We start from the raw sequence: 27,764 nt of genomic DNA, 5'->3' as shown, positions 1-27,764 counted from the left end.
GGGCAACCCGTGCCCTGCAGCTTACGGCTGCAAGCCCTGGAGCAGGGTGGGGAACAGAACATAGACCAGTGCTAGGAATCCAAGCAAGGTAGGTCACAGTGGCTGGGGAGACAGGCAGGAAAGGGCTGAGAGCCAGATGGCTCCTTTGAGAGCACCCCAGACATAGGCCAGGAGGTCCCCTGCCACAGAACAGACAGAAAAGGCTGTAGGAACCAAGCCAGAGGAGGTGTGAGAGCCAGAGGTGAAGGCTTTGACAGGAGGTCGCTTCTTAGGCCAAAGGATTAGAGAAGGCTTCTTTAAAGTGTAAAGTGCCCCAACTCCCACCCAGCCTTGAGAGTGGAGGCAGAGAGAAACGGGGGGGTGGGGGGGGGTGGGGGGGGGGGTCGGGGGAGCCACATAGACTAGGGTTAGCAGTCCTTCAGAGGTTAGCAAGTCTCTTCAACCTAGGTCCTCAGAAAGGACCCTCCTTGTCCTCCCATTCTCCCTATTTTCCTCCCCTCCTTCCTCTCTCCCTTCTTCTCTCATATTCTCCTCTTCTGCCCTCTTCCCCATCGCCAGATCCTCCTTTCTGCCCGCCCCCCATCCAGGCCTTACCCACACCCTCATCCTCCCTGTCTTTCCAGGTTCCCCAGAGCCTCAGTGAAAGCAGCAGACTTAGGTTGTCTATAATTTAAAATACATTTATTTAGTGTTTCCATTTGTTTCTGGTTTTGTTACACAAAGCTGTTAAATAAATACATTCTCTGCAGTCACTCAGGTTCACACCTACTCGCCACACAGTTGAGGTAGAGAAATCACAGGCTGCACAGGACTCCACACAAAGACAGCTCCCTTGTGAGTCCACTGCTGTGCCGGCATAACCTGGGTGGCCGGCGGGAGCAGGGCAGCTGCTCACTCTGCTGCCCATAGAAGAGAAGAAGATCAAAGAGGCTCTGGCCTGCGGGAGTTGCTTCATCCAGAAAGACATTCTAGTATATATTTATACAGAAACAAACCAGCCGGCAGACGTTTTCATTCTGCCTTGTTTTAAAAAAATACTTTTCTGAATATTGAGGACAGAGAGCTAAATGTGGTAATTCGATAAAAATATTCTTCCTCTGGACTGGTAGGCTCCTTTCCCCAGAACTGAAAGAGATGAAGCTCCCGTCTGTGGTGGTCGTGTGACTGGGTACAGACATCTGAGATGTAGGGGGTACACTCCTGCCCACCAGCCTCTGTATACTGCCACCCACTCACATCCTGGAAACGTGGCATTCATTAGTGGGCTACAGGAACCACAGGAGAATAAACTTTGCTATTTACACATCCAATAGGGACCAGCGTCCCTCATCCACATAAATAGGTTTCCTTTAAGACACAGTCCCACCCCCCCAAGTCTGGGTCTTCTGGACCCCTGGTGCTCCAAGGCACACATAGCCAGTCCTTTCCTCAGTAGTGCCTGTTGTCATCTCTGCCACCTGCCCACACTCTAACCCACACAGCCATGGGTTCCCACAAACCTAAGGCTGGGCTTTCTGGGAGCCAAAGAGTCCCCATACCGCAGAGGGACACAGGCCAACTGGATGCTGACCATGCCAGCTCGGAATATACACACACTCACACACTCACACAACTCCTGCACACACACTCAACACCAGCTCAGTGTAGTCACCTTTCCCCTGTAGAGACATCAGCAAGACCTGATGACAGCAAGTGTGTCTGTCCCTCCATACCTCCTTTGGGGACACAGAGCAAGAATGGCTTCCTGAGATGGACAATCAAAAAGCTGACCCTGCCCCTGTCTCCATGCCCATGGCTCCAGGACCCCCAGATCCCCTATCTATATCCAGAGCAACCTGATCTCTGCACCTGCAGGGCACAGAGCAGGGACCACCAAGGGTCTCTGACCCCGGGGAAGGTAGAATTAGGGAGTGGATTCCAGAAGCCTTGTGGGCCATGGCTAGGCTCTATCACTTCATTTCTTTCCAAACATGACCTTGATTTAGTGGTTTCAAACTAGAGCAAGCAGAGGAGGGGGGGACGATGAAGGGAGGGAAGGCAAGGTCTCCCAGACTGGCTTGACTGGGCCTGGGGCATCTCAGAGGGAAAAGCCACAGATGAGGAGGTAAGGGGTCAGGGAAAATAATAATTACTATATTAGTTAAATAATAATAATAATTTAAAAGTCACTGATACTCCACGGAAGTGCTCAGGGTCAGAGGGCCCGAGGCTGCACCCTGGGGATGGAGTGGCTGCCCTCTCCTAGTGGTTTGGCTCTCTGAAGACAGTGCTGGCATCAGGCTGCTGGGCCAGAAGGGCAGCCATGCGATTATGAAGGTGCACCTGCCCTCCATGCCTCAGAGGAAGCCAAGAGGCACAGAGGGCCAGTCAACACGCTGGTCCCTGACAAGGGCTATACTGATGTGTCAGGGACAGAGGCAACTGAGAAAGCATTACTGCAACGCTCTCGGGTCAGGGGGCCAAGCTCAGGCCCAAGGCATAAGCAAAAGGGTTGAGGAGGCCAGACAGGGGCCAGCCCCGCCCTCTGGGCCGAGAGACAGCCAACTGGCTGTCTGTATACCAGGGCCCAAGTGTGCTAGGGGCACCTCTTCATCCTTGAAGACCTTCTGTGTTGTTTGTAACCCTGTGCCCCACACAGCAGGATAGGCTGGACCTGCAGGGCTCACTCCATGCACATTAAGACCCTTTGCACTATGTGCAAAGCCTACACTCCCTGCAGAAAGGCTGGCAGGGCCGTGGAGTCAGCTCCTGCAGGTATAGAATTCTTCTGGTGCTGTGTGCAAAGCCCACACCGCTTGCGGTGGAGCTGCAGGGCCTAGGGTCAGCCCTTGCAGGTATAGACCTCCTCTCTCTGTGTACACTGCCTGCACTCCACGTAGCAGCACCAGCGGACCTGGCATTGGCAGGGCCTTGTCACCACACGGCTCTGTGTGTTGTGGCCTCGGCCACAACAAATACTCTCACAGTTCTTCTCCCGGTGACACCTGCGGCCTGCCGTGCCAGGGGAAAAGCGGCCAGCCAGGCAGAAGCTGGGAGAGTCATCCAGGTGTACAAGCTCTGGTGTTCGGGGTAGTGGGTCGCCACCTCCTGACCCAGAAGCCCGGCCCCGCGGTGGGGAGATGGCACCTGCCTCTCCAGTGGCTTCATTGGTAGTGCTGCCCACCTTGAGCGAGGTCTCATATTTGTGTTTTAGGTGCTTGCCCACCTCGTGGAAGGGTGCTAGCTGCCGCCAGCAGGTCCGCACGGTGCAGGAGCCAGACACACCATGACATTTGCAAGTGGTTTCCACTCCAGCCTTTATCACCTGCAAGGGGAAAGGGGATGGGAACATGAGGGGCATGCCAGGACAACCCAGAGGCATCAGAGAGACTGGAACCTCAACCCTGGTGGTCCACTCTGCAACCCTCACACAGACTTAGACCAGAGGCTGGCCAGCAGGGGGCAGCACTGTCCAGCACTCAAAAGTCCAGCAACTAGGATCATAGGCTGATAGGCTGGCTCCTTCCCCTCCAAGTCAAGACTGCCAGGGGACAGAGGTCCTAAGGCCAGCACGTTGATGTCCAGGATGCACCTCTGCAGGGCTATGAGTACAGCCTGGTCCACGCCCTCTTGGAGACATTCCCTGCTTACCCTTGTAACCATCCCTGCCCAAACAGTCAACTATCACAGCCTTGCCAGTCTCCTACTTCTGATCTCAGCACGCTGCTCATCGGATGGATGAAGACAAGGATTCCCTCGGGGCTGTCTAGGCTGACCAGACCCCTCCTGAGTGCAGAGCTCCAGTAGACTTGACTCAAGCCCTACCCACTTAAGTGTCAGCGTGTGAGGGGCATGGGTGCAGGTGCAGAGAGAGGTAGAAAAGTATGCTTTTCATAGGGTAACTTCTTAAGAAAGTGATGCACCTTCCAGGGCTTCCGGGACTAACTCCTCAGGAGAAAACAGCAGCACCGTTCATTCCATGGTCACAGGTAGGAGCAGGCATGGCCGAGCACCAAAATTTCAGGTCTGGTAAACTGCCAGGGAACCCTGGCTAGGCCTTTCCCTTCTCAGGATTTAGGGCTCCACCCGAGGAATCTCCTGCCTGGCCTCTCATACTCGGGGTATCTTCAAATATTGATTCAAATCTTAGAGAGCAGCAGGACAGAAGAATGGGGGGGGGACCCTCTCCCCAGGTGGGCCCTAAGCCACAGCTGAGTTCTCAAGCTGTCCCCCAGGAGCGTCCACTGGAGAGGGATTAAGAAGTGTAGCTACCTCCTCGCTCTCCTGCCAGGCAACCAGAGAGTCCCACTTAACCACGCTTTCCTGAGAAACCAGGACAGATTTAATTAAAGCACGGCTGCCTGGGAGAGGCGAGCTGATGGGGCACGTTCACACATTCTGACTTTTCATTAATAGCTCAAAGGGGTAAGGTGGAGGGAGGGTCCAGCCGGAAAGAAAAGCACAGCCTGGCCTTGGAGATTGAATCTGCCCTCCTGGGCTTCCCTCCCCACTTAGCCTAGGCCTGGGAAGGCACTGCTTGGAAAGGAGGCAGACCAATCCTTTAATAAGTGGGGGATTCAGAACTCCGATTACTCAATAACAAGGAGCTCGGAGCAGGACTGGCTCTAATTACCTTGCTGTCCTCCCCAGACTGGAGATGCAGAGCCAGGCGAGGGGGGGGGGAAGGCCCCCAGCTCCTGAGGGAGGTGTGGACCCTGCTTTCCCAAGCCCAGGCTAGAGTTTGGAATTTGGGTCATTCAGGGATGAGGTGGAGGGTACGAGGGGCTCTATCTTGTTCCCTTTCAGCAAACAGGTAACCAGGAGCAGTGGCACTGGAAGTGGCATCTAAGACACTCAAGAAGCCAGCCACCTCCAGAGCGTGGGGGCACCTCCTGCCTGCAGCCCACAGCTCCCCACAGGCCTACTGGAGAGCTAAGAAACCCCTTTTTTTCTCTTGTTTTTAAAGTTGGGTCTCTGCCTTCCAGAACAGAGCCTTGGCCATAGATAACACTGGGCTTGGGTAAATGGGTCCGTTATACCCTCAGTTCTCCCCTGGGACCCCCATCTGCTATGCTGTGGCTGCTCTCTGTTCTGTGGTAACTCTGCCAGTCACTCTGGCAGCTGGGATACAAGCCGCCAGCCTCTGGGGCAGACTGTCCAGAGCCTGCCCCCAGGTCCTTGACTTGCCAGACACAGAGAACAAAGAAGGCTCTTCCCAGGACTACCACAAAGTACCTCCTTGACTAGGGACCTCATCTGTCTCTTATCTAAGCAGGGTTCCAGGACCCTACCTGGTACTGCGTGGCCTCCCAGCCCCCAACACATACTGTCCTCCACCCATTCCCCCTTACTCCAGCCTCCCTGTATCCAGCCTGTCTCACCCGCCCCAGACAGATCTCAGATACAGCAATCCCCTCATCTGCCCTGTGCCCCACCCAGCTTGCCTTCACACCCACGAGGTTGTTGTGGAAGTCCACTCGGGCTCGCAAATCCTTGCTAGAGCGCCGGCCCAGGAACTCCTTGACAAACTTGCTGCTGTACTTGAGGTTGTCCCCGCAGCCGCCCCACTGCCAGGCCTCACGATTTTCCAGGTCGGGCGCCTCATCACACGTGCAGCGCTCCATGCGGCCTGCGCTGCAGGCCTTGGCCAGTGCATGCGTCAGGCCCGCAGAAGAGATGGCGTAGAGGAAAGCAGTCTCCTTGAAGCCTGGGGACAGACACAGAGTTAGTGAGGCCCAGTAGACAGGCAGGCACAGTAAATGCATGGCACATCTGCCAATGTCACCTGTGGGCTGGCTAGGTAGGGTTTGGGGATACTGTGCCTCTGAGGGCCTTCGGCAGGCATCTGGAGAGGGGTGCTGGGGTTACAGTAGTGTGTACTGTAGGCTGGGGAGTGGGTAAGGCTTCAGAGATTACTGTGGTGTCTGTAGTGTAGTGGTCAGAGATCTCATTCAGCTCCCCAATGCCTTGGTCTGTTCCAACTTGTCTATCATCTGTCATCCATCCATCTATTATCTCTCTCTCTCTCTCTCTCTCTCTCTCTCTCTATATATATATATATATATATATATATATATATATATATATACATATATATAATTTATCATCTATCTGTGTATTTCCCATAATCTATCCATGTCTATCTATCATCTATCTATGTGTATAGATTGGTAAGTACTCTACCACCAAGTTACACTCCTATTCCCTCGGGTCCTCGGTTTTTAAGGCTATGAAGAGATTCTCACGAGCCCCTGTGCCCAGTGGAAAGGTTTGCCCTGGGCCCGAGGCTTTTGGTCAAAGCTGATGGTGTGCTGCCACCTGTGCACACATGACAGGGTGAGCCTGGCAGGAGGAGGGGCGGGGGTGTCATGGCTGAGGGAGGCAAGCAGAGCTCACCTCGCTTGAGCAGGCTGGCTCGGTAGCGGCCCTCCAGGGTGCAGTTCCAGCGCTCAAAGCGGAACTGGTACTGGCACTCCAGGGCACTCATGCTTACGGCCTCCACCAGTGTCTCGGCCACACCCGGGTCCCTGCGGCACATGCGGCGCTGCTTGCGCTCCAGCTTCAGCCTGTCGCAGGCCTTGTAGTGTGCTTGGGCCGCAGCCTCAGTCTCCAGGGTCAGAGGGAGGATAGTCAGGGGTTCACTGCCTGTTAGCCTGAGGACAGAGAGGAAAGAGTGAGCCCCTGTCATAAGGTGGGGAGAGCTGTCTGGGCTGAGGAGTCTGAGATTTTCCCTGGGAACAGAGGAGCCAGAACACTGAGCCAAGTCAGAGAGGTACAGACGTGGTAAGATGGGAGCATCCAGCCCTAGGAAACCCAGAAAGAATCAGGCAGTGCATATTGACCTTCCCTGAACCTGCTGGCCCTCACATCTATCAGCACTGCCCTGCTCCCTACAGAATGCCTGGGGACTCCTATGTAATCCAAGGTCCTCATAGCTGCCCAGACATGGCCTCTAACAGGTATGTCATTATCCCGACAGTACCAGTTGATAACAGCATTGATAAGATAAAGACTAGTCCCCAGTCACATCCTCAAGAGAGTATCAGTATAGGACTACAATGGGAAAATACGGCCAGGGCCAGGACCAGGACCCCAGGCTATGTCCACACTCTCCTCCTTCCCAGTTTGGGGACCCCAATACCAGCCATGAGTGTCCCGGGCTCCCTTCTCCTCCCTGACCCCCTGTAGTCTAGCTGGGATAGTTTCTCAGCCTCAGGACCTTGGGTACACTGGCCCCTGGTGAAGCAGGCTCCAAACCTTCCCCTTTAGCAGTACCTCTGAGAACTATGTACAGTCCTAGCTTTTGAGAGCGTTCTTCACCACAGTCACATTTAGATGTCAGGATAGCATCTACTCTCCTGGATAGGGTCTACTCTAGGAGTTCAGAGAGTACTGACAGAGCCTCAGGGGTACAGAAAGAATAGGCAGAGCCTCGGGGGTACAGAAGGGAGGGGTGGGCCTTAGAGAGAAGGAAGTTGCCAACTGAAAGCTCTAAAGGTTAGAGAGAGACCTGGGTTCAGAGGAAGCTACGAGGCAAGAAGAGCCAGGCCCCAGTCACAGAAGCCTGAATCGTCAAAGGCTAGAAGTTGAGCTCAAAACTTTGGGGGTCCTCCAAAGGAGCTGGGCAGAGCATCCCTCAGAGAACTTTATAATAAAACCTACTCTGCTCACATAGATAGCTCCAAGCCTCAGCCTCTCAGACACCAGCGGCCTCAGGTCAGCTCCCACCAAAGCAGGCTCAGGGGAAGACTGGGGAGCCAGACCCAGCGAGGCCCAGACGGAAAAGCTCTGTCTTCAGACAGGAATGACATTATCATGCTCAGAACAGAACAGAAAGGTCTCAGCTGGCTATCTTTATATCACTAGGATACTCTATCCAAGACAACTCATGGTCAAGGCCCTTACGAGGGTCCAGGGACTAGGTACAAAACATTCAACTGGGGTTTTGGACAAATAGAAGGGAACAATAGACAAGCTGCCAAAAGAAGGAGGAAGAGGAGGAGGGGGGGAGGAGAAGAAAGAGGAAGAGGAAGAGAAGGAAGGGAGGGGAGGGGAGGGGAGGGGAGGAAGGGAGGAAGGGAGGAAGGGAGGAAGGGAGGAAGGGAGGAAGGGAGGAAGGAAGGAAGGAAGGAAGGAAGGAAGGAAGGAAGGAAGGAAGGAGAAAAAAGGTAGACAGGAGATAGAGTGTAGCTTCCCCTGATGCCCGGACAGCCTGGACATGTCTAGACAGCATCAGTTCATGCTCTGCCTGAGGAAACTGAAGACAAGGTGCCCCTGAATTCTTGGACAAACATGTCTCACCATGTAAACAGGGACTTGAGGAGGCCAGGATCCCTGCCTAGGCCAGCCTGTCCCTCTACTACTGCCTTGCTGGGGCTGATTTGTCACAGAACTTTTTTTTTTTTTTTTTAATACTCTGGGTGGGCTCAGTGCAGATATCTGGGAAGGAGTGACGTCAGAACAGCATACAGGGCCACAGGATAAGGGCTGGGATTTGGGGGCTTGGAGCAATTGATTCAGGAGGGCTTGGAAGGAGGTGGGGACCCTAAGGTTCTGGGAGACCAGCATCAAATGCAAAAACAGCCACAGAGGTGCTGGAAGAGAAGATGGACAGGCATAAGACAACACCAGGAGGAAGTGTTTCCTTCCTCGTGACGGTATTAGGCACGGATGGATCTGAATACCTAAAAGGACTCAAAACCTTTGGGGTGTTACAGAGGACAGAGATAAAAGGGCAACAGACAACCTTGGAAGTTGTCTACAACTTATTTTTCAGAACAAAATCAACTCTATGAGTGTGTGTGTGTGTGTGTGTGTGTGTTTGAGTGTGTGTGTGTATGTGTGTGTGCATGTATGTGTGTTTGTATGCGTGTGTGTGTGTGCATATAAACGACTCTGGAGATGTATATCTTCTTATAAATGAATAACCACAGGAAGCACTCAGAAGTAGCACTCGTAGCAGATGGGAGTAAAGGTGACTGTATATGCTGTGCTTCAAGTGTGAGGTACCCTCCTCAGCTCATGCTTTAAGCATTTGGTCTCCAGCTAGTGGCAATATGTGGGGCCTTCAGAAGCTTCGGGATGTGTGGCATGGCTAGTAGATGTAGGCTATGGGGGTGGCCTTAGATGGTTATGCTCAGCCCTTGGTTCTTGTCACATTCTTGGCTCCCAGGCCCAGAGTGATGTAAACAGCCCCCGGCACACTGCCTCACCCCCAGCATGGACGGAAACCCTCTGAAGCAATGAGCCTGGACACATCCTCCTTTCAGCTGTCTCTGTTGGGTGTTTTGGTCACTGGGATGCAAAAGTCACTAACACAATAAATGATAGTACTATACTATGTATCCCCAAAAGATAGAAAGATTTGAACATTGAAGACCTGGGGTGTTTTAGAAAACAATGCATTAATTTACTCTAACCTCAAAACTAGACAACACACGCACACATGAAAACATCATGGATTGTGCCCCTTAGTATGCTCAGGGTGTGTGTGTGTGTGTGTGTGTGTGTGTGTGTGTTTAAAAATAAAGAAAATAGCTGGGTGGTGGCTCCCAGCACTAGGGAGGCAGTGGCATCTTTGTGAGTTCAAGGCCAGCCTGACCTACAGAATGAGTTTCAAGACAGTTAGGACTACACAGAGAAACCCTGTCTCAAACAAAACAAAACAAACAACCCAGCTGTCCATCTTCACCGAAAAGAAAGCCCACATGTAGTGGCACAGGGCTGTCATCTCGGCCACTTGGGAGACTGAGGAAAGAGAATTATGAGATCTGTGCCATCCTAGGCCAAAGAGCAGGAAAAAAAAAAAAAAGAAAGAGAGGAGGGGAAGAGGGGAGAAGACGAAAGAAGGTGAAGAGAAAAGTTTGAGGCACAGAGGTCTGTGCTAGTCTTAGGTCAACCTGACACAGGGTAGGATCACTAGAGAGGAGGGAGCCCCAACTGAGAAAATGCCCCCAGACAATCAGCTACAGGCAAGTCTGTAGGACATTTTCTTAGTGATTGATGTGGGAAGGCCCAGCCCACTGTGGGTAGGGCCACCCCTGGGCTGGTGGACCTGAGTAAGCCATGAGGGGCGAGCCAGTAAGCTGCACTGCTCCACCACCTCTGCATTAGCTCCTGCCTCAAGCTGCCTTCCCTGTTTGAGTTCCTGCCCTGACTTCTCGGATGAACAGTGAGGAGGAAGCAGAGGCCTAATAAACCCTCTCTTCTCCAAGTAGCTTTGGACATGTTGTTCCACCACAGCCACAGTAGCCCTAAGGCAAGGTCCCCGTTTACAAGCGTTTGACTTTACGATGACAAGGAAGTGACAAGGATCCAGGAGAGACGCCCTGTGGACCTGCTTTCTGCCCTTTCCTGTGTTGGCATGAAGTTCTTTGCAGCTGGCCCCAGGATCCTCGGAGATGCTCAGAAGTGACATAGGCACTCAGCTTATGATGAAACAGGCTTGGTGTTGATTCTGCCCCAGGAAGCCAGGCTTCTGAGTGTGTGCAGTGGGCTGGTCTGAGCTGCATGCTCTGCGCATTATGGCTTGTGATATGTCACAGGTTTTTCATATAACCATAAGTCAAGGGGCACCTGTGCCACATGGTCCTCACAGGTGATGGCAGAATGCAGTGCTATTGAGTGTTTGAGAAAGAAGTAAGAAATGGCTGGAAGTGCCTGACCCACTGTGCCCTGTGCCAACATAAAGCCACACAACACCCCACAGATGGCATGCCCAGAAGCCTGCAGACAGGCTTGAACACAGAGGGAAACACCCGGGACAGGCCACCTGGGGAGGGGAAACACATTCTTTTCCACACAGCTGTGTGTACATCCCTGGGCAGAGATGGCTTCTCCACAGACACAAGGCAAGTGCCGGTCTCTATGACTCCACCCAGAGGTTGTGGCCCTGCAGCCCAGACAGCATCCCCTGTATCCTGTCCTGGCATGGCATAGGCCTTGTCCACCGGACCAGCTGCCTGCCACACACAGAGCACCTGCTGCCAGGCTCAATGCAGCTGCCGCCCAGCCCTGGTGGTGTCTGGCCTGACATGGCAGACAGAGCCAGCTGCACAGCTCAGTATAGCCACTCAGCTGGGCACACACATCTTTCCAGGCCTCATGCAACTCTACATGATCTTCTGGGCAACCAAAGTCCACAACTCAATCACATATCAATCATCTATACACAGGTCCCTCATCATACACAGACAGACAGACACACAGGCAGGCAGGCACTCAGGCACACACGCACATACACACACCCACACACACACCAATATTACGGTGGCTTAACAGGTTGGGGATGCAGATCAGCTGACAGCGTGTCTGCTTGTCATGCACAAAACCTTAGTTCTATAAACCAGGCATGATGGCACACTCCTGTAATTCCTGAACTTGGGAGGTAGAGGCAGGAGGATTAGAACTCAAGCTCACTCTTGGCTACATCTTAAGACTGAGGGCAGTCCAAGAAACACGAGAACTGTCTTAAAAGAGATAATAGTTCAGTGGCCTAGAACACTTGTTGCTCTTGCAGAGGACTGAAATTCAATTCCCAGACTGCACATGGTGGCTCACAAGCGTCCATAATTGCAGGGGACCTGAAACCTTCTTCTGACCTCCATGGGCACCAGACACATGTTTGGTACTCATACATATGTGCAGACAAAATACATAAAAAATAAAATAAATCTAAAAGCAGTAGCAGTAGCAGCAAACCAAAAGCATATTACAGTCACCTAAATATTAGTCCTAAAACTACTAAAATACGGGGGTGGGGGGGTGGGGAGGGGGCACTGAACTTGGTAGTTTTGTTTGTTGTTGTTTTAACATGACCCTAAGAGCACACTGAATGGAAGACAGAAAACAAGGTAAGTAAGATGTGTCTACAATGCGAGGAAGCAATCAACAGGGAAGAGATACTGCAGAGGAAGAAGAAACACTCCGAGCAGGAGCTAGCATCTAATTCAGCAACCAGAAATAACCGCTTGAAAACCAGGCATTGGGCAGGCTCAGTGATTAAAGCACTCTGCTCTTCCAGAGGACCTGGGTTCAATTCCCAGCACTCACATGGCAGCTCACAGTAGTCTGCAGCTCATCTCAAGGGGTATAATGCTCTCTTCTGGCCTCTGTGGGCACATACTTGCAGGCAAAACACCAGTACACATAAAATAAAAATCAATCAATCAAACAAAACTAACCAAGGAACCTAGAGCGATGACTCTGAAACAGACATGCACACAAGGAAAACAATCCTTGCCCCTCATCATCAGGGAAATGCCAATCAAAACCTCAATCAGATATCACCTCCCCACAGCATGGGGAGCTCTGGTCACCACTGGAAGGGATAGAAATTAGTACGGCCATTGTGAAAGGAAGGTTCCTAAAACCCAAACAAAACCAGAACTATCGTGATCCACTGACTTAATCACTTTCTTCTTCTTATAAGATACCACGATCAAGGCAATTTATAGAAGAGTTTATTGGGGGCTCACAGTTGCAAAGAGTGTCTCCATGATCACCACGGCAGGGAGCATAGCAGCAGGAAGGCAGGCAGGCATGGTGTTGGAGCAGTAGCTGAGAGCTTTCATCTTGAGAGACAACCATGAAACAAGGCAGAGAGCTAACTGGAAAGGACATGAGGTTTTGAAACCCCAAAAGCCACCCCCAGTGACACACCTCCTCCAACAAGGCCACGCCTCCTAATCCTTCCCAAACAGTTCTACCAACTGGGGACTGAGTATTCTGACATATGAGCCCATTCTCATTCAAACCACCACTCCAGCTACCCTACTGCTGGGCATGACTCTGGAAGAGATGAAGTCACTATGTCAGAGACCCCTGCATCTCTGCGTTCGGCACTGTCACAGAACAGAGAAACGGAAGCATTCTTGGTGTCCAGCAACTTCTATGTAGATAATGAAAGCAAGGCACACCCACATCATGGAGGAGACCATGTCATTTATGGTAGGTAATTCATGAGGAACTGAAGGCCATTATTCTAAGTGAAGTGAGTTGGGCACAGACAGACAAGCACACCCATAAGAGCAAGGTGAGAGAGCTCAACTCAGAAGTAGTGGACAGAGGTTACCAGGTATCCTGGAGGTGGCTGGTAAAAAGATACAAAATCTCAATGAAACTGGAGGAGGAAGCTCAAGAGGCCCATCTTCTGCAAGGTGACCCTAACAATCCTGGGAGCAGGCTGTGCACAGCCAGTGATGCCAGCTCAGCTCAGAGCAGAGAGCTTGACATGATGGCAGCTCAGAGCAGAGAGATTGACAGTGCCCACCCTCATACAGCAGGAAGAATGATGCAGGCTCTGGGATATACTGAGGTCATCTTTCATACACCTGGAGACACATAGCTAGTTCTATTTTTAATTCCCTGAGGAATGGCCTATTTTATGCTCTCACTAACTGCCAGAATGCCTTTTCCACCTTGATGTTGTTTCTCCTCTTTGCTTCCATAGAGCAGTGAGAGCCCTCAGCACAGTGATATGGCCTCAGCTGACTCTATCCCACACTCAACCACCCAGCCTCCCCAGCCCACATCACCGTGGTCTTTGGCTAACTTGGCTGTTTTAGCAGCCAGTGTAAACACACAGCCATGCCCCCTAATAACTGATGGCAAGACAATCTAGTCAACATCACAAGTTTGTCATCCAGATGTAGCCAGCCTGGCACAAGGATGGCTCCCCAAAGACAATAGAGAATGGACAGGCAAGGGCTGGAACCAGTGTCCACACATTTGCCCAGACTTTGAACTACATCATGAGGGAAGCCAGGGGCAGCAAGCACCTTCCCAGTATGTATGAGGCTGAGTGGGCGTCTCTGTCACCGTTAAACGTCTTGACATCACACCATTCATGGTGTGATCCAGACACACTGGACAGGGTGCGACATCTCCTTCAAGCTTATACATGGAAGCCACACATAATCAAATGTTGCTTGCCTCTCTAGGAGAGTGAGCATCCCCCTCTATCTGTAAAGGGAGGCTTGGAAACATCCAGCTTTGACAAAACCTCTGTTGTGATTTTGAGCAAAGCTTAGAGAGCATACTTTAGTGAGGCTACCTCTGGATAGACTCTGCCTGGGGCTTTCACCTGTGCGCCTTTCTCTGCCAGTTGAGTCTTGGTTCTCAGAGAACCTTCTGCTGATCTTCCCTGAAGAGCTAACATCAGATGGAAGAATTTAATATCATCAGGAACCAACCCTTTGGAACAGCTCCACTCGACTCTGCCACCTCTTGTCACTTCCAGCTCTCTTACTGGGAAATAAATCACCTACCATAAAAACCCAACATTTAAAGACTATTGATGTATTATTCACAGATATATCAATCAGCAGCAGCAAATTTAGGACTTGCCCCATAGCTGGATATTGTGGTGTACACCTTTAATTCCAGCATTCGGGAGATGGAGGCAGGAAGATCTCTGAGTTTAAGATTAGCCTGGTCTATAGATCTAGTTCCAGGACAGACAGAGCTACACAGAACCCTGGCTCAAAAAAAAAAAAAACACCAAGGTATTATTTCATATACAAATATGTGTGTGTGTGCATGTGTGTGCACATATGTGTGCAGGTTCATGTACAAATCTGCCCATGGATGGAGGCCAGAGGTCAGCACTGTACTTTCTGTAAGTTCTCCCCACCTTAGTTTTTGAAAAAAGAAAAAAAAAATCCATATTTATTTAGTGGCTGGAGAGATGGCCCAGTTGTTAAAAGCACTTACTGTTTTTATACATAATCCAGGACCTGTTTTGGTTCCTGTGGGTGTGTCCCTGGGACAGAACTGCTGGGTCAGGGAACTGACTCTCAGCAGTGATCATGGTGGCTCACAACTGTCTGTTAACTCCAGTTTCATGGGATTTGACATCCTCTTCTGGCCTCCATGGGAGCTTTATGTATGTGGTACACATATATACATGCAGACAAAACACTAATACACATTAAAAATAAGTAAAATTTTAAATGTGTGTGTGGGATATTTATGGGCCATGGTGCATATCTGTGACTTGCAGAAGTCAACTTTTTTTCTCCTCACTAGGTGGGCCTTAGGGATCAAACTCAGGCCACCAAATTTGGCAGCAAGCACCCTTACCTGATAAGCCATCTTGCCAGCCCTCCTCCTTATGTTTTCAGACAGGGCCTCTCGCTGAATCGAGAGCTTGCCAATGAGGGTAAGCTGCCTGGCTAGGAAGCCTTAGAGATCTTCTAGTCTCTGCATCCCCAACCCTAGGGTGACATGTATATATCACACCTGTCTTTTGACATGGGTCCTAGGGGATCCAGGCCCCTGTGCTTGCATAGCACGCCCTTGACCAACGGAGCCACTTACTCTGTCTGAGTATTTCATTTGAATGGAGCCAGGCGACAGCAGCCCTTTGTGCCTGGTTCATTTCGCTAAGTCACACTCTTGGCTCTTCCATGCTAAAGAATAATGAGTTGTTTTCCTTACTTGGAAACATTCCCTTGTGTGGAAGGACATCTTGCTTGGTTATTCACTGATGGATGGGCACTGCTCTTCAGAGATCATGTGGACCTGTTTTGGGTGTGTCCTTGGGATGGAACTGTTGGGCCAGGGACCTTCCAGGAACTGTCAGGATGTTCTCCAAGGGAGCCCGCCCTCATCCTCAGGCTGGGTGTCTGAGTTTTTCTGGCTCTTCATCAAGGTGAGCTGCCACCTCTGTAGCACACTGGCCTTAGGTAAACGACACTGTCTCTGTCAATTGTCTTCCTGTGACCATCTTTGTACTTGGCTTTAAAATTTTTCATTCCTGTTGATGGCATGCTGCTCAGTGCTTCTGAACCTCAAACTTAAGCAACTGTCATTGCTCCTGTCACGGCCAACCAGCAGCTCCAGCCCCAGCCCCAGAAAGCCACAAGGAGCCCAAGTCACTGATACAAAGCCTGAATCACAACCTCACAAGATCATAGAGCGCTCCAGGCATAGCCTCAGAAAGCCTCATGAAACAAGTCATAACACTGAAATCTAACACAGTGCCCAAGCCAGGACCTCGAATCATCATAGACAGACTGAAGCACAGCACCACAGACCAACACAGACCCGGAATCCCGGCCCCAGAAAGTCCAAGTACAGACTCCGATTCTCTGCTTTAGCTCGCCATACAGACTCTGAGGAAATCAAAGCAAATCCCAAGTCATAGCCTGAGTTCATCCTATAGAGCCCATTATTACTTCAGAAAACTACACAGAGCCCTAGTCAGTCTCCGGTCTCACACAGAATCTGATTTCCAACCTTACCACAAGGCTGAACTCGGGTAAAATCCAGTCCTGTCTCCTGAGGCCCCCCACTGTCTCCTGAGGTCCCCTGCTGTCTCCTGAGGTCCCCCACTGTCTCCTGAGATCCCCTGCTGTCTCCTGAGATCCCTCACTGTCTCCTGAGGTCCCCTGCTGTCTCCTGAGGCCCCTCACTGTCTCCTGAGATCCCCTGCTGTCTTCTGAGATACCCCGCTGACTCCTGAGATCCCCACTGTCTCTTGAGGGGCCCCCACCATCTGTGCCCACGTTGGTGCGTTTTTCTCTCACACTCTCAGCCCCCTCATCCTCATGTTTTGGCGGCTGTCTCACCAGGAGCCCTCATCACACTGTCCAGGACCACTCTCCCTCGGCTCAGCTTTATCATGAAGTCCTGATCTGGTAAGGGTCTTGGTTTGCTGCCCTTGTTCATCTACACCTGTCCATTTGAAACCTTTGTTTGTTTGTTTGTTTCATTTTAGGAATCCCCCCCCCCATTTCCCCTCTGCTCGTTCACGCTTTAGTAGTTAATACCCGCCTTACTTTCAGCTCTAGTTGACAGGAGATTGTCACTCACCCAAGCCCCGTGCTAGCGTAGGTTACCTGTTCACACTCTTGCCACCAATGATATGCTATTATGTACTTTAGGTCCAGCTCAGGGCCAAGGAAACATCCTGTTACAGTCAGCACTGTCTCACCTGTCACTCCTCAGAGGCCATTCTTTTTGTACTTCTAGGGATGGGTGGCTCTGCTGCCAAAGTGAGTGTCAGCCCCTTGGCTCTCAGGAACATCATGTCATCTGGGTCCTATTCTCTCTGGCTCCTCTCACAACTGTCTTCAGTATTCACAGATGAGCCATGAATACATTCCTATGAAAATCACCCATTCTCTGTCTGAGTTGTATCCATTCACTGTTGCTTGAATCTTCTACATAGTTTTATTTTGGACCGTAGTTGCCCTTTGGAGCATCAGCCCTGTCGGGCTCCCTCCCCTTCTCTGGACCTTCCCAGTAGGAAAGGCAGCTCCCCTGTCCCACATCTGTCTGCCTCTCCACCAGCTCCGGATAATTTCTTCTGACCGGCTCCCACTGTGCTAATTCTCTTCAGCTGTTTTGAATCTGCTTCTCAATCCATCTGTCACTGGCCCTCTTCCCCCCTGGTTGCTCGGTGTTTCCAAACTGCTGGGTCAGTTTTTTTGTGGGTTCTCTCTGTACAGAGATTCCTATTCTATTTCATCGGAATCCCCCCGCCCCCTATTTTAAGTGCATCGAGTGCTGTGGTGCTCTAGAGCCTGGTGTGTCTGTGGCTGCTTTTCCATGCATGCCTGGTTGCCCCTGACTGTGTGCCGGTTGCTGTCTTTGACGTGAACAAGTTGAAATAAGCTATAAAAGATGGAGGTGGGTTAATGGTAAATGGTGACCTCACAAGTTGGACATCTGTCCAGAGCCTCAAGGAGTCATTTGGAATCATTGCAGGTATCATGAAGGTCAGAGTCCTTAAGTCCAGGCTCCTAAAGCCAGCAGAGGGTATCCTTGTAAGAAAGGATTTGAGGAGAGGCTGGAGAAATGGCTCAGTGGGTCAAAGGCTTATTGTGTAAGCATGAGGACCTAAGTTCGGATCTCCAGCACCCACAGAAAGTCCTGGCCTGGTGGTATACATCTGCAGTCCCAGTGCTGAGGGGGTGAGGCAGAAATAGGTAGAGCCCTGGGTTTTAATGGACAGCCAGTCTAGCTGAACCGGTGAGCTTCAGGTTCAGCAAGAGACTCAAAACATTATGTGAAAAGCAATAGAAGAAGACATTTGGTGTTGACATCTGGCCTCGACATGCATATTCACATGCATACATACATCCATGTATGTACGTGCACACAGACACTCCATACAAAAGGAAACATTAAGGGTCTCAGGAGTTGAAGGAGACAGGAAGGACCTGCAGGGGAGACTTCAGCAAGACCCAACACATTGAATTCAGACTTTAAGTCTCCAGAATTGACAAAGAATAAATGCTTACATACATGCTAGTGTGTAGTCACCTGTACAGACCAGGGTCCAACAGCAGCCCCCTGATGCAACCCACAGAAATTGTTCCCATGTGGGGTCATCAGGCTACTGTGGCCATAATAATCTGAAATCCAGTATAAGTATGGTCCAAGCAATGCTGGACCCTGGACTGTGATGGAGACTCAAAACACCATCTGGTGTCCTGCAAGCTCTTGGGCTCTAATGGTTATGGAGAAGTCTCAGCCGAGTGTTCCCTGCTGTAGCAGGCCCTGACCTCTGCTGTCCTTTCTCCTGTGGGAGGCTCCAAGTCAACCTGTCTCCTTGCTACCTCTATGGGTCTATCTGTATAGGCTTCACCTTACTGACCTTTGATAGTCTCAGAGTTCGCCATTCACATGCACATGTAATGTGCATACACACCCATGTACACAGGCCACAGAAACATGCACACAGGTACATTCACACTAACACCAAGACACCCGCAGAACAAATGCATTCACACAGACACATGTCTGTACATGTACATACACACAAATCTGACTTCAACTGTTTTCAACAAGAGGACATAGGACCCCATTACTGGAATTGGGGTACTTGGGCTGACAGGTGTTCTCATTCTGATGGACTGGTGGGTGGTTTTACTCCACACATAGGCAGGACTCTAGAGGACAGAACTAAGGTGACATGGCTAAGAGTATATAGTCTAGAAGCCAAATAAGACCAGGATCCAACAGCAGCCCCCAACCCAGCCCAAGGGCAGGCCTGACTTAAGTTTGCTCCCTTGGCATGAAGCCCAACATTGTCTCCAGGGAACACCCACACATCACCAGTAACCAAAGCCTCCCAAGCTGGCTCTCACGCCCTTTCCATCATTCAAGGTGCAGCCACTTAGGAAGATGTAAGACCAGCTCGAAAGAAGGAGAAAGTTTGTAGCATGGTGGGCCACCTGTGAGAGAACTGCCATCCCAACCTGCAAAGCCCCACGGAGCAGGAGAGGACTCACGGGGAGGACCACAAGACTGATCCTTTGAGTGGTCAGCGCTGACCCCCTAGGATGCTGAGAGGTGGTCTACCAAGAACCTCCCCCCACTGACCTGCAGGAGACTAGCAGACACCCTTCCAGCCCATTGGAAAAATAAGTGCTGGAGATTGCTCCTGCATTCTGGACAACTCAAAGCTGTGACTCCTTAGGGATCCAAGTCCCCAGAGCACCAGCCAGGTAATCAAGAGCTGGGGACAGCTTAAGATGGAAGTGTACCCCAATCCTTCAGCCCGAGCGACTCACACACACAGGGCAGACAGATAAGGCAGCCCTTCTAACAGCAAGCCCCCAGAGTTGATCTTACAGTCCTCCATCCCACCAACAAGCTAGGCCACCCCCTGGGCCACCCTGCCAGGGAACCAGCTCTCCCCTGGGCCAGGGTGGAGGGAGCCAAGGGTGCAATTCCAGAAGCCACAGCGCCCAGCCGAGGAAACCTCGGCTCCGCCAGACAGCATTTAATTTCTGTGTCAAACAAAATCAAAACAAATTCCAGGACTGAGAGACGGAACTGAGATTAACCCTCCGTCCTCCTGCAGTCCAGCTCCTGGCCCTGGTACCACCATGTCCCTGGGGGTGGCAACATGCCCGGGGTAAAGCCAGGGATGTTTTCCACAGAGACACTGGTCAAAGGCTGCAAATGGGCAGCCATCCAGCCTTCCTCCCTCACTGCCCACTGCCTTGGAGGAGCCAGGCTCCTGGGGACTGCTGGAGAGACGAGGACCATCCAGCTTCCGCCCCAGGATCCACGGTGCTGTCCAGCAGACCCCATCCATCACAGGCAAGCTTGTAGTGGTGCCACAGTGCTGCCATGGCCCCCTGGAAAGACGATGAGAACAGAGCCACCCATGTCCAGCACCAGTCTTCACATAAGGCCACCCATGGACTCCTGACACTGGAAAGCAGGCAGAGCCGTGGGACCCTCTGCAGCCACCAGCATGACCCCACACAGTAGTCCTCCCTAGAGGACTGATCCTCTAGCTGCTCAGCTGTGTGTTGGGGCTTTGAAAGACTTCATGACTAGAGGGCTCCCATCTCCATATCCCCCATCTGCCAGGATGCAGATGGTCCCAATGTCCTCAGGCTCTAGAAGCTTCCAGCGAGCATCTCGCCCTGGGCCAGACCTCCAGCCCACTTCCCCTGGCTGCTCCGACCTCAGGTATTGCGATGAAAAACAAACGCAGCTTGTGGTTTGCCTTTTCCATCGCCTCCTCTGGCTGCCTTGCCCAAGGTGCTGAGGCTGCCAGCTGGGCAGCTGGGTTTCCTCCTGTGGGTAGGGGCGTAGGGCCAGCAGGGACCTTGCCAGAGGGGCCAGGCCTGTGGGTCACGGGGGCAGGGCAGTCTGGAACCACCCAGATCGGCGTGTATGGTGAGTCTGTCCCCAGACACCTGCCATCAGCGCAGTTAGCCATAGGTGTGCTTTCACAGATTCGCTCTGCGGGGGGTGGGGGTGGGGAGCTCACACTGCATGGCCGCCCGTGAAGTGTTCATCAGCGTGCACAGGCCCCTCCCTCATAACGATCTTAGGCATGCCAGAAGGTAGGGTGTATGTCAGCCGGGGAGCCACAAGCTTGGAGCAGGCAGCCACACCTCTTCTGAGCCGCCTCTAGTAGGTGAAGTCAGGACTCCAGTCAGCTCTAGTCAGAGCAGTGGACCAGGTTAGATATGAGATCAATGAGCAATACAGACCCCCCCCCCAGGGGAACCAAGGGTCTTCCACCTGGCTGTAGGCTGATAGAGGCATTCGACTAGGGGGTACAATGTGCAGCTCAGAGAGGAGTCTTAGGAGACCCTCCTATATGCCACAGTGTTATTAGACAAAGCTGGACACATCTGGGCTGTAAAGGGAACTTCACAGAGCAGGCAGCAGGCCAAGCAAATGCTGCTTCCACCCCAACTTCCCCCCAAAACAGTCTGCTTATGTGCTTCAGGGGGCCTGGCTTCACCCACAGGCATCCAAGGTTCATGCCAGAGGCTTCCCTGACTACAGAGACAACTGTGCCTTGTCCAGAGTCTGCTGCAGCCAGCCGGGCACCAGCAGGGCACCCGCCACACGGTACAATACACAAAGGCAGCGGGTGCCCGGCAGGCTGGACTCAGAGGGCAAGTGCAAGAAGCCTGTCAACAGGTGTCAACTTTCCAGCAAGGAGCCAGGCAGGCCTGGCTGCCCCCCTCCAACGAACCCTTATCAGCTCATCACCCTCTGGGGTTCAGGGCCTCCCCCGGAGGAATCTATCTTTGTGCATTCTTTCCTAGGGTACAAATTACCTGCACACCTTACCCATGATGGCCAAACCTGGGAGTTGGCAGGGAGGCAAAGGCACAGGCAGAAGGTGCCTGGTGCATTAAGGCCACCTAGATGCTGCCTGGCACCTACCAGGTCCTACAGGCACCAGAGCCACAAAGGCAGGAAGCTCAGGGTATGGCAAGGACAGGAGCAAGATTAGGCCAGCTGTCTCCCTGTCCAGACGGCTGTCGGCTCTGAGCAGGACATCTGCTCACACAGCTGAGGGGGGCCAGGTGGCCCAGGCTGGCCTCACCTTAAATCCCACCACACTCCTGCTGATCACCACTCCCAGTTCCCTTCAGGCAGCATGAGGAACACTGTGCATCCTAGTCTGGGGGGGTGGGGCAGGGGCTGGGCTTGGCCTGTCCTGGGATCCAAGGCACCCCCCCCCCAATTCTAAGAACTTACAGATGCAGACTCAAGGGTAGCTGGAGCTGAGGGTCTAAGGGATTGCCAATTCAGAGTGAGGGTGGATCTGCCCATACCACACCTGCCTGCCGCACAGCCTACCTGGGAAGCCAAGCCCCTCCAGCTGCAGCTGGCTGCTTCAGGTAAATTGTTCAGGAAGCTGCAGAGGAATTCAGACCCCATCTCTGTAGGCCCCAGGGAGCTCTCCTCCCCTCACCCACCTCTTGGTTTCCCCTAATCCTCTGCTAAAAGGTCTCACCCGCAGAGCCCCTTGGCAGAGGCCACCAATGCAAGCCTGTCTGTTCCCACTTCTGTTCTGCAAAGCCTCACTACCTGGGTGCCACACTCAGCTGACGTGTGAGCACCCCGGGGTGTTGTGAGCTCAGCAGTCCCCAGTTACAGCTGTGACTCCTAACCTAGACCTGACCTTCCAGTCAAGACTGTCCAGCCTCTGCCCACTTAGCTCATGGCTGGCCCCAGACCCGACTTTTTTGAAAGCTCTCCTCCACCCCAACACATACTGTAAGGCTCTGTACAGCTTGGAGAGTCTGTGCTCTCAGACCCAGCCTTCTGCCTGGAACCCTTCCCAGGCTTCTCTGACTCCTCTGGGAGCTACCTGGATGCCCCTTGTCCAAACAGCTGTCAGGCCTGGGCCAATGGCCACAGGTATTGCCATCCAGGTTCCAGGATAAGAATGAAGAACGGGACAGCCTCCTGACCTTTTGACCTGTGGGGAAATCTTCCTCTTCTCATTTTTTTTGAATACCCAGACCTGAACCCCACAGAGCATTCTCATAAATAAAGGATGCCACCACCACTCTTATACCAAGGCTGGGACAGGCACAAGAAAGGCACCTAAGGGTTGCCACCACCTCTATATGTAGGGATAAAAGAGTCCATTTGTGCTCCAGTCAAGAAATAAAACTTCTCTGTCCAGGAGAGGCCCAGAATATGTAAAGAATTCTCACACAACAACAACAACAACAATAACCCAACTCTGAAAAGAGCAAAAGACCTGAACAGCCAGGTCTCCAAGGGAGGCTTGCAAGCGGTCAAAGGAGCCTGAAAAGCCACGGACTTTAATCCCCTTCATCTCAGCTCTCCAGAGACAGAGGCAGGCGGATCTCTGAGTTGAAAGCCAACTTGGTTTACATAGTGAACTCTAGGATAACCAGGGCTACACGATGAAGAGACTCGGTCTCAAACAAAACAACAAAACAAAGCAAACACGCAAACACACACACACACACACACACACACACACACACTAACCAACCAAGCAGAGTATAAGAGACAATCAATGTCATCAGCCATCAAATCCACAAGGAGACACGTTTCACACCCACTAGGATGGCTAGAAGTAAAAACAACAATGACAAAACCCAGAATGTGCTCTGCAATGACATGGGGGAAACTGGACCCCTGTACATTTATGGGAGGGATATAAAATATTGTAACTACTTGGGAAAACCTTTTGGCAGTTCCTCAAGACGTGTAAAGTAGAATTGTCTGGGGAACCTAGCAATTCCACGTCTAGATAGGACCCCCCTCCCTGCAGTGAATATCCCCAAACCAAAACACAGATATGCGGAAGAAAAAAAAGGGTGCTGACATCCCCAGCAACATTACTACAAATAACCATCGGTGGAAACGACCCAAATAGCCATCAGCTGACAAACAGGGTTTTTAAAAAATAAAAAAGACTGTTGTGTAATCAATTTGATCATAAAAAGGAGTGAAACCCTGATTCACGCTACAACACGGATGAGCCTCCAAAAACATGACACGGAATGAAAGAAGCCAGACACAAAAGGCCACAGAGCGTATGGTCCCATTTCTACGAGGAGTCCAGAATAGGAAAATCCATGGAGACAGGAAGATTAGTGGTTGCCAGGGGCTGGAGGGAGGGGAGCTGGGAGTGACTGCTGAGTGGGTATGAGGTTTCTGGGGTGAGGAAAATGTTCTGGAATTAGACAGTGGTGATGGCTGACAGTTTTGTGAATATACCCCCAAACCGCGGAGCTGGGGAGTTTCTCGGGATGGGAGTTATATTCAATAACAACAAAAAAAGAGGGCTTTGGTAAGCTCTGATACCACTCAGGCCCAGTCTATAGTAGTCCCAAGTGACTACTATGCCTTTCAGAAGGGGACACACAGGCATTCCCTGGGAGAAACTGGATGCATATGGCCAAAACCTAGGAATGAAAGCCAGTCTTAAGGTTTACAATGTGCCTCCCTAGTTTAAAAAACAAAACAAGGTGAAAGCCCGTCAAGCTCCCAAAGGCCCTTGCTGGAGAGCGCTGGAGAGCTAGCTCACTGCTACAATTCTTGACCCCTTACCTCCACTTAGTCTGGGGCCTCTGCAACCTAGCAGGGAAACAGAGTCACAGGCCTATTCAGAGGTCTGCTGCCCACAGCAATCCTCTCACCGCAATTCCCAGGGAGGGGCAGGGGTCGAGGGAAGCCCCGGAGGGTCTGTGTCTCTGTCCCCCAACCCACACCGTGACCTCCGGCTGGCCCCAGGAACACAGGCGCGGAGCAGGCAGCAGCTCTGAGAGAAACTAATGGAATTGCCACCTGCTGATCTGCCGAAGGGACTGGGATGAAAAAGCTGAGCCAAGGGAAGAGAGCAGAGCCCCTTCCCCATGGCTGGTGGCCAGCCTAGAGGGGTCCAGCAGCAGGGTGGCCAGAGGCCTCTGGAAGGGAAGGGCAGCCAGAGCTGTAGGGTTGGGTTGCAGCTCTGGGAGGGGGTGGGGAGGGCTCCTGTAGCCACGTGACCCTCCCCGGGGCCAGCCTCTCCTCTCTGGGTTCCTGGGCTGTAACTGGAGCCGTGTTCCTGCCTGGGAGCCTCCGTGCCAGGCAGAGCTTTGGAGAGGGGGAAGGGAGAGGAGAGCCCCAGATTCCAGCTCCTTCTCCCTACTCCCTCTCCAGTTGGGCTGGGAAGGGACACTTGAGCACACCACATTCTCACAGGCGCACCCTCAGGCTCCCACTCCAGCTCCAGTCCTGCCAGGCCTTTTAGGGTTTCCAGACTCATCTCCTCCCTTGGCTGGGGAAGGGGTGGGACCGCTGGACACAGAATAGCCCAGGATACATCTTGTGCCCCTAACATATACATACATACATACTCCTCAGAAATCAATTCCAGAGAGACCCAGATCAACTAGCCTATCCTCCCAGGCCTCCCCTGACTCTTGGTTCAACAGGTACCCACTCTGCCCATCTTTGGGGTCTTTCTGCCAAGCCCAGACAGTGGATCTAATGGGCAGCTGCAGGAGAGGAGCGCTCAAAGGACTGGTCAGCTTTCCTTAATGGGTCCTCTGCAACAGAGAGCTAAGTAGAGGTTGACCCAAGCCATAGCAATACTGATTGATGTCTTTGGTATCTGCTTGGGAGTCAGCTGACCTGTACTTAAACCCTGCCACGGAACCAGAGGTCCAACACCCCTTCAGGCGCCAAGCTAGAGAACTTTCCCAAGATGCAAAGTATCAAGCCAGCTAAGTGAGGGTGAGAGAGAGGGATGGATGGGAGGCATTGCAGCCAGGATTCTAACCCCATCACCTGTAGGTTCTGAATCCCAAGGCCACAAGGCCAGCAGCAGAGATCCCAGAAAGAGCAAAGTGGCCGCTCACGTAAGCCCAGGGCGTGTCAGATGCCTGGCTGGGCCAGAAGAGAGGAAGGCACAGCTGGCTGATGGGCTGCTGTGACTCACCGCGGACCTGTGGCCAGACGGCCATCCTCAGCCCTCCCTCTTGCCCGCGGGTGAGGCTTAGGGCTGCACAGATGGCGTGCAGGGGCGTGCCAGGCCAAGGCCCAGGGGTCGGACCAGGGGAGCCAGGGTGGGGGAGACCCTGGGAACCGAGACATGGAACTGACCCTGGAAGACAACCCAGAAGAAATGGACAGACGGAGTAGAAAGGAGGAGAAAGAAAAACACAAAGGGAAAATTTCCCATGAAAATATTTTATTTTCTTTGAGAACAGGATACACCTGCAGGGCTCCTCAGCCCAGCCGCCTCTCCCTGCCCTGGCGGGTGCCAGATTCCTAGACCAACGGGGCCCTCTGCCGGCCACACCGCTGCGAGCGGCCACTGAAGCCAGGGGCGAGGGAACAGGTGACCGGCGAAGGGCGGCGGCCCAAGACGCAGTCCAGATCACCCAGGACCAGGGTTGCGACCCGATGGGCTAACCAGGTCTCCCAGAGGGGGAAAGAAGGGGTGATAAGCAGGGAGGATAGAGAAAGCTGGGGCGCTGCCATGCGTGGTGCCACCCAGGACCTTGGAGAACTCAAAGTGCAGTGGGTGTCCCTCTAAAGATCGCTGGGTTCAGGCATCCCAAACCTGGGAAAGCGAGTAGAGAGGGAGGGACGAAAGGAACCAAAGGTGAAGAGACGCGCCCAAGAACGCGGCAAAACTGCTAACGCATAGACAGGCGAGTTCGGGCGGCGACCCCGCGGGACAGCGGCGGCGTTTACCCCCCGGGGTCAGGTCTCCCAGGCGTGTTCCCGAGGGCCGAGGTCGGGGCCAGGCTCGGGCGAGCGCCAGAAAAAAGCGCAAGAAAAATAAATTTCTCCAGCTTGGAGGGGTTTTTTTTCTCCCCTTTGGGGCTCAGTGCAAGGAACATCTGGATTTTGTACGTGTTTTTTTGTTGTTGTTAAATTAACTTTTCCAGGAGAGAAGGGGGGTAGTGGGCAGGGGCCAGGGAGGCTCCAGCCTTTTGGCAGGAACACCGCGGCCTAATGCGGCGGCGGCGACTCGGGAGTCACCGTGGACCGCGGCCCCGCGCAAGCCCGTCGGGGACACCGGCCCCTCTACCTCTAGGGCGCACGGCGGGCAACGACCTGCGGACGGAGAGGCGCGCTCGCTGCCAACTAACAACTCCAAGCCACCCGTGTACCCCGCCGAGCACCTGGCGAGTGCTACCCCGGGCTCGATGCCCCCGTCCGGCCCCGCCGCCCTCGCCCGCCCTCGCGCGGCCGCCCGCCGCGGGCACCTACCCGAAGTAGGCGGCCGAAGGGCGCAGCGCGGCGAGCAGCAGCGTCAGCCCGAAGGCCGCGGCCAGCCAGCGCGCCAGAAGGGACCCATCCAGCATCTTGCCGCGCCGCGGCGGCTGACCATCGCGCTCCGGGCTCCGCGCAGGGCGCGCCGCGACCGCCGCCCTCTTATAGCGTCCGCAGCCGCGGCCGCGGGGCGGGGCGCCGGCCAGCTGGGCCCGGCCCGCCCGCGCCCCGGAGGAGGGGTCACGCCGGCGCCGGGGGCGGGCCGAAATCCGAGCTGCGCGCCCGCCGCCGCCGCGGCCGCCGAGCTGCTCGGCTCGCGGGGCGGGCCTGGGGCGCGCCGTGGGGAGGGCTGGGCACGTGGCGCGGTGGGAACCCCGGTCGAGTAACGGAGCCAGAAGGAGCGATGGGGCGGGACCGGGAGACAGAGCAGGGTTAGACCCCGGGGCTAGGTGTCTGCAGCCAGGACACAAGTGCGAGCTCCGGGGTGTCTCCTGACAGTTGGGGGCCGGGTGTTGGCCGCCGGGAAAGACATTCAAGAGCGGAGAAACTTGGACGACTGTGCTTGAGGGGGTAGTGACTGGGTGGCTTGGGGGCGACGTTAGCCACTGGATTACAGAGCGGGAGCGTGGGGGGACGCGAATCCACTCGCGGGACAATGTTGCCAAGAGGGAACCACTGCTGAAAGTTGGGGTGCTGTAGCTGGAGGAATGGAAAGGCGACCTCTCCAAGGGAGACCAAAAAGGCATTTCTGCAGAGCCGGTGCTGTGGCCGACTTGGACCTGAGAATGGGACAATATGGTCCTCAGGGACTTCCG

At 53.1% G+C, this 27,764-nt stretch overlaps 1 protein-coding gene across 1 annotated transcript; it reads right to left on the bottom strand.

Moving 5' to 3' along the window:
• Positions 1-703: 703 nt before the first annotated feature.
• On the bottom strand, positions 704-27,080 carry Wnt9a (Wnt family member 9A). Its single transcript, XM_021178231.2, has 4 exons — positions 26,947-27,080; positions 6,376-6,632; positions 5,424-5,686; positions 704-3,304 (listed from the first exon to the last, which is right to left on the bottom strand). The coding sequence occupies exons 1-4, from the start codon at positions 27,039-27,041 to the stop codon at positions 2,822-2,824; spliced, it is 1,098 nt and encodes a 365-aa protein (XP_021033890.1). The 5' UTR covers positions 27,042-27,080; the 3' UTR covers positions 704-2,821.
• Between the last annotated feature and the right edge of the window lie 684 nt (positions 27,081-27,764).

Source organism: Mus caroli, chromosome 11 (genome assembly GCF_900094665.2).
Source record: "Mus caroli chromosome 11, CAROLI_EIJ_v1.1, whole genome shotgun sequence".
Taxonomy (NCBI): Eukaryota; Metazoa; Chordata; class Mammalia; order Rodentia; family Muridae; genus Mus; species Mus caroli.
The sequence above is the reverse complement of the archived record's forward strand: the minus strand, read 5'-3'. Positions and strand labels throughout refer to the sequence as shown.

What these genes read in the sequence shown, in the direction of transcription:
- Wnt9a (XM_021178231.2), bottom strand. Translation starts at nt 27,041, where the DNA reads ATGCTGGATGGGTCCCTTCTGGCGCGCTGGCTGGCCGCGGCCTTCGGG. An exon ending in CCTTCGGCCGCCTACTTCGG is followed by an intron (nt 6,633 to 26,946) that starts GTAGGTGCCCGC and finishes CTCTGTCCTCAG; the next exon opens with GCTAACAGGCAGTGAACCCC. An exon ending in ACAACCTCGTGGGTGTGAAG is followed by an intron (nt 3,305 to 5,423) that starts GCAAGCTGGGTG and finishes TTCCCCTTGCAG; the next exon opens with GTGATAAAGGCTGGAGTGGA.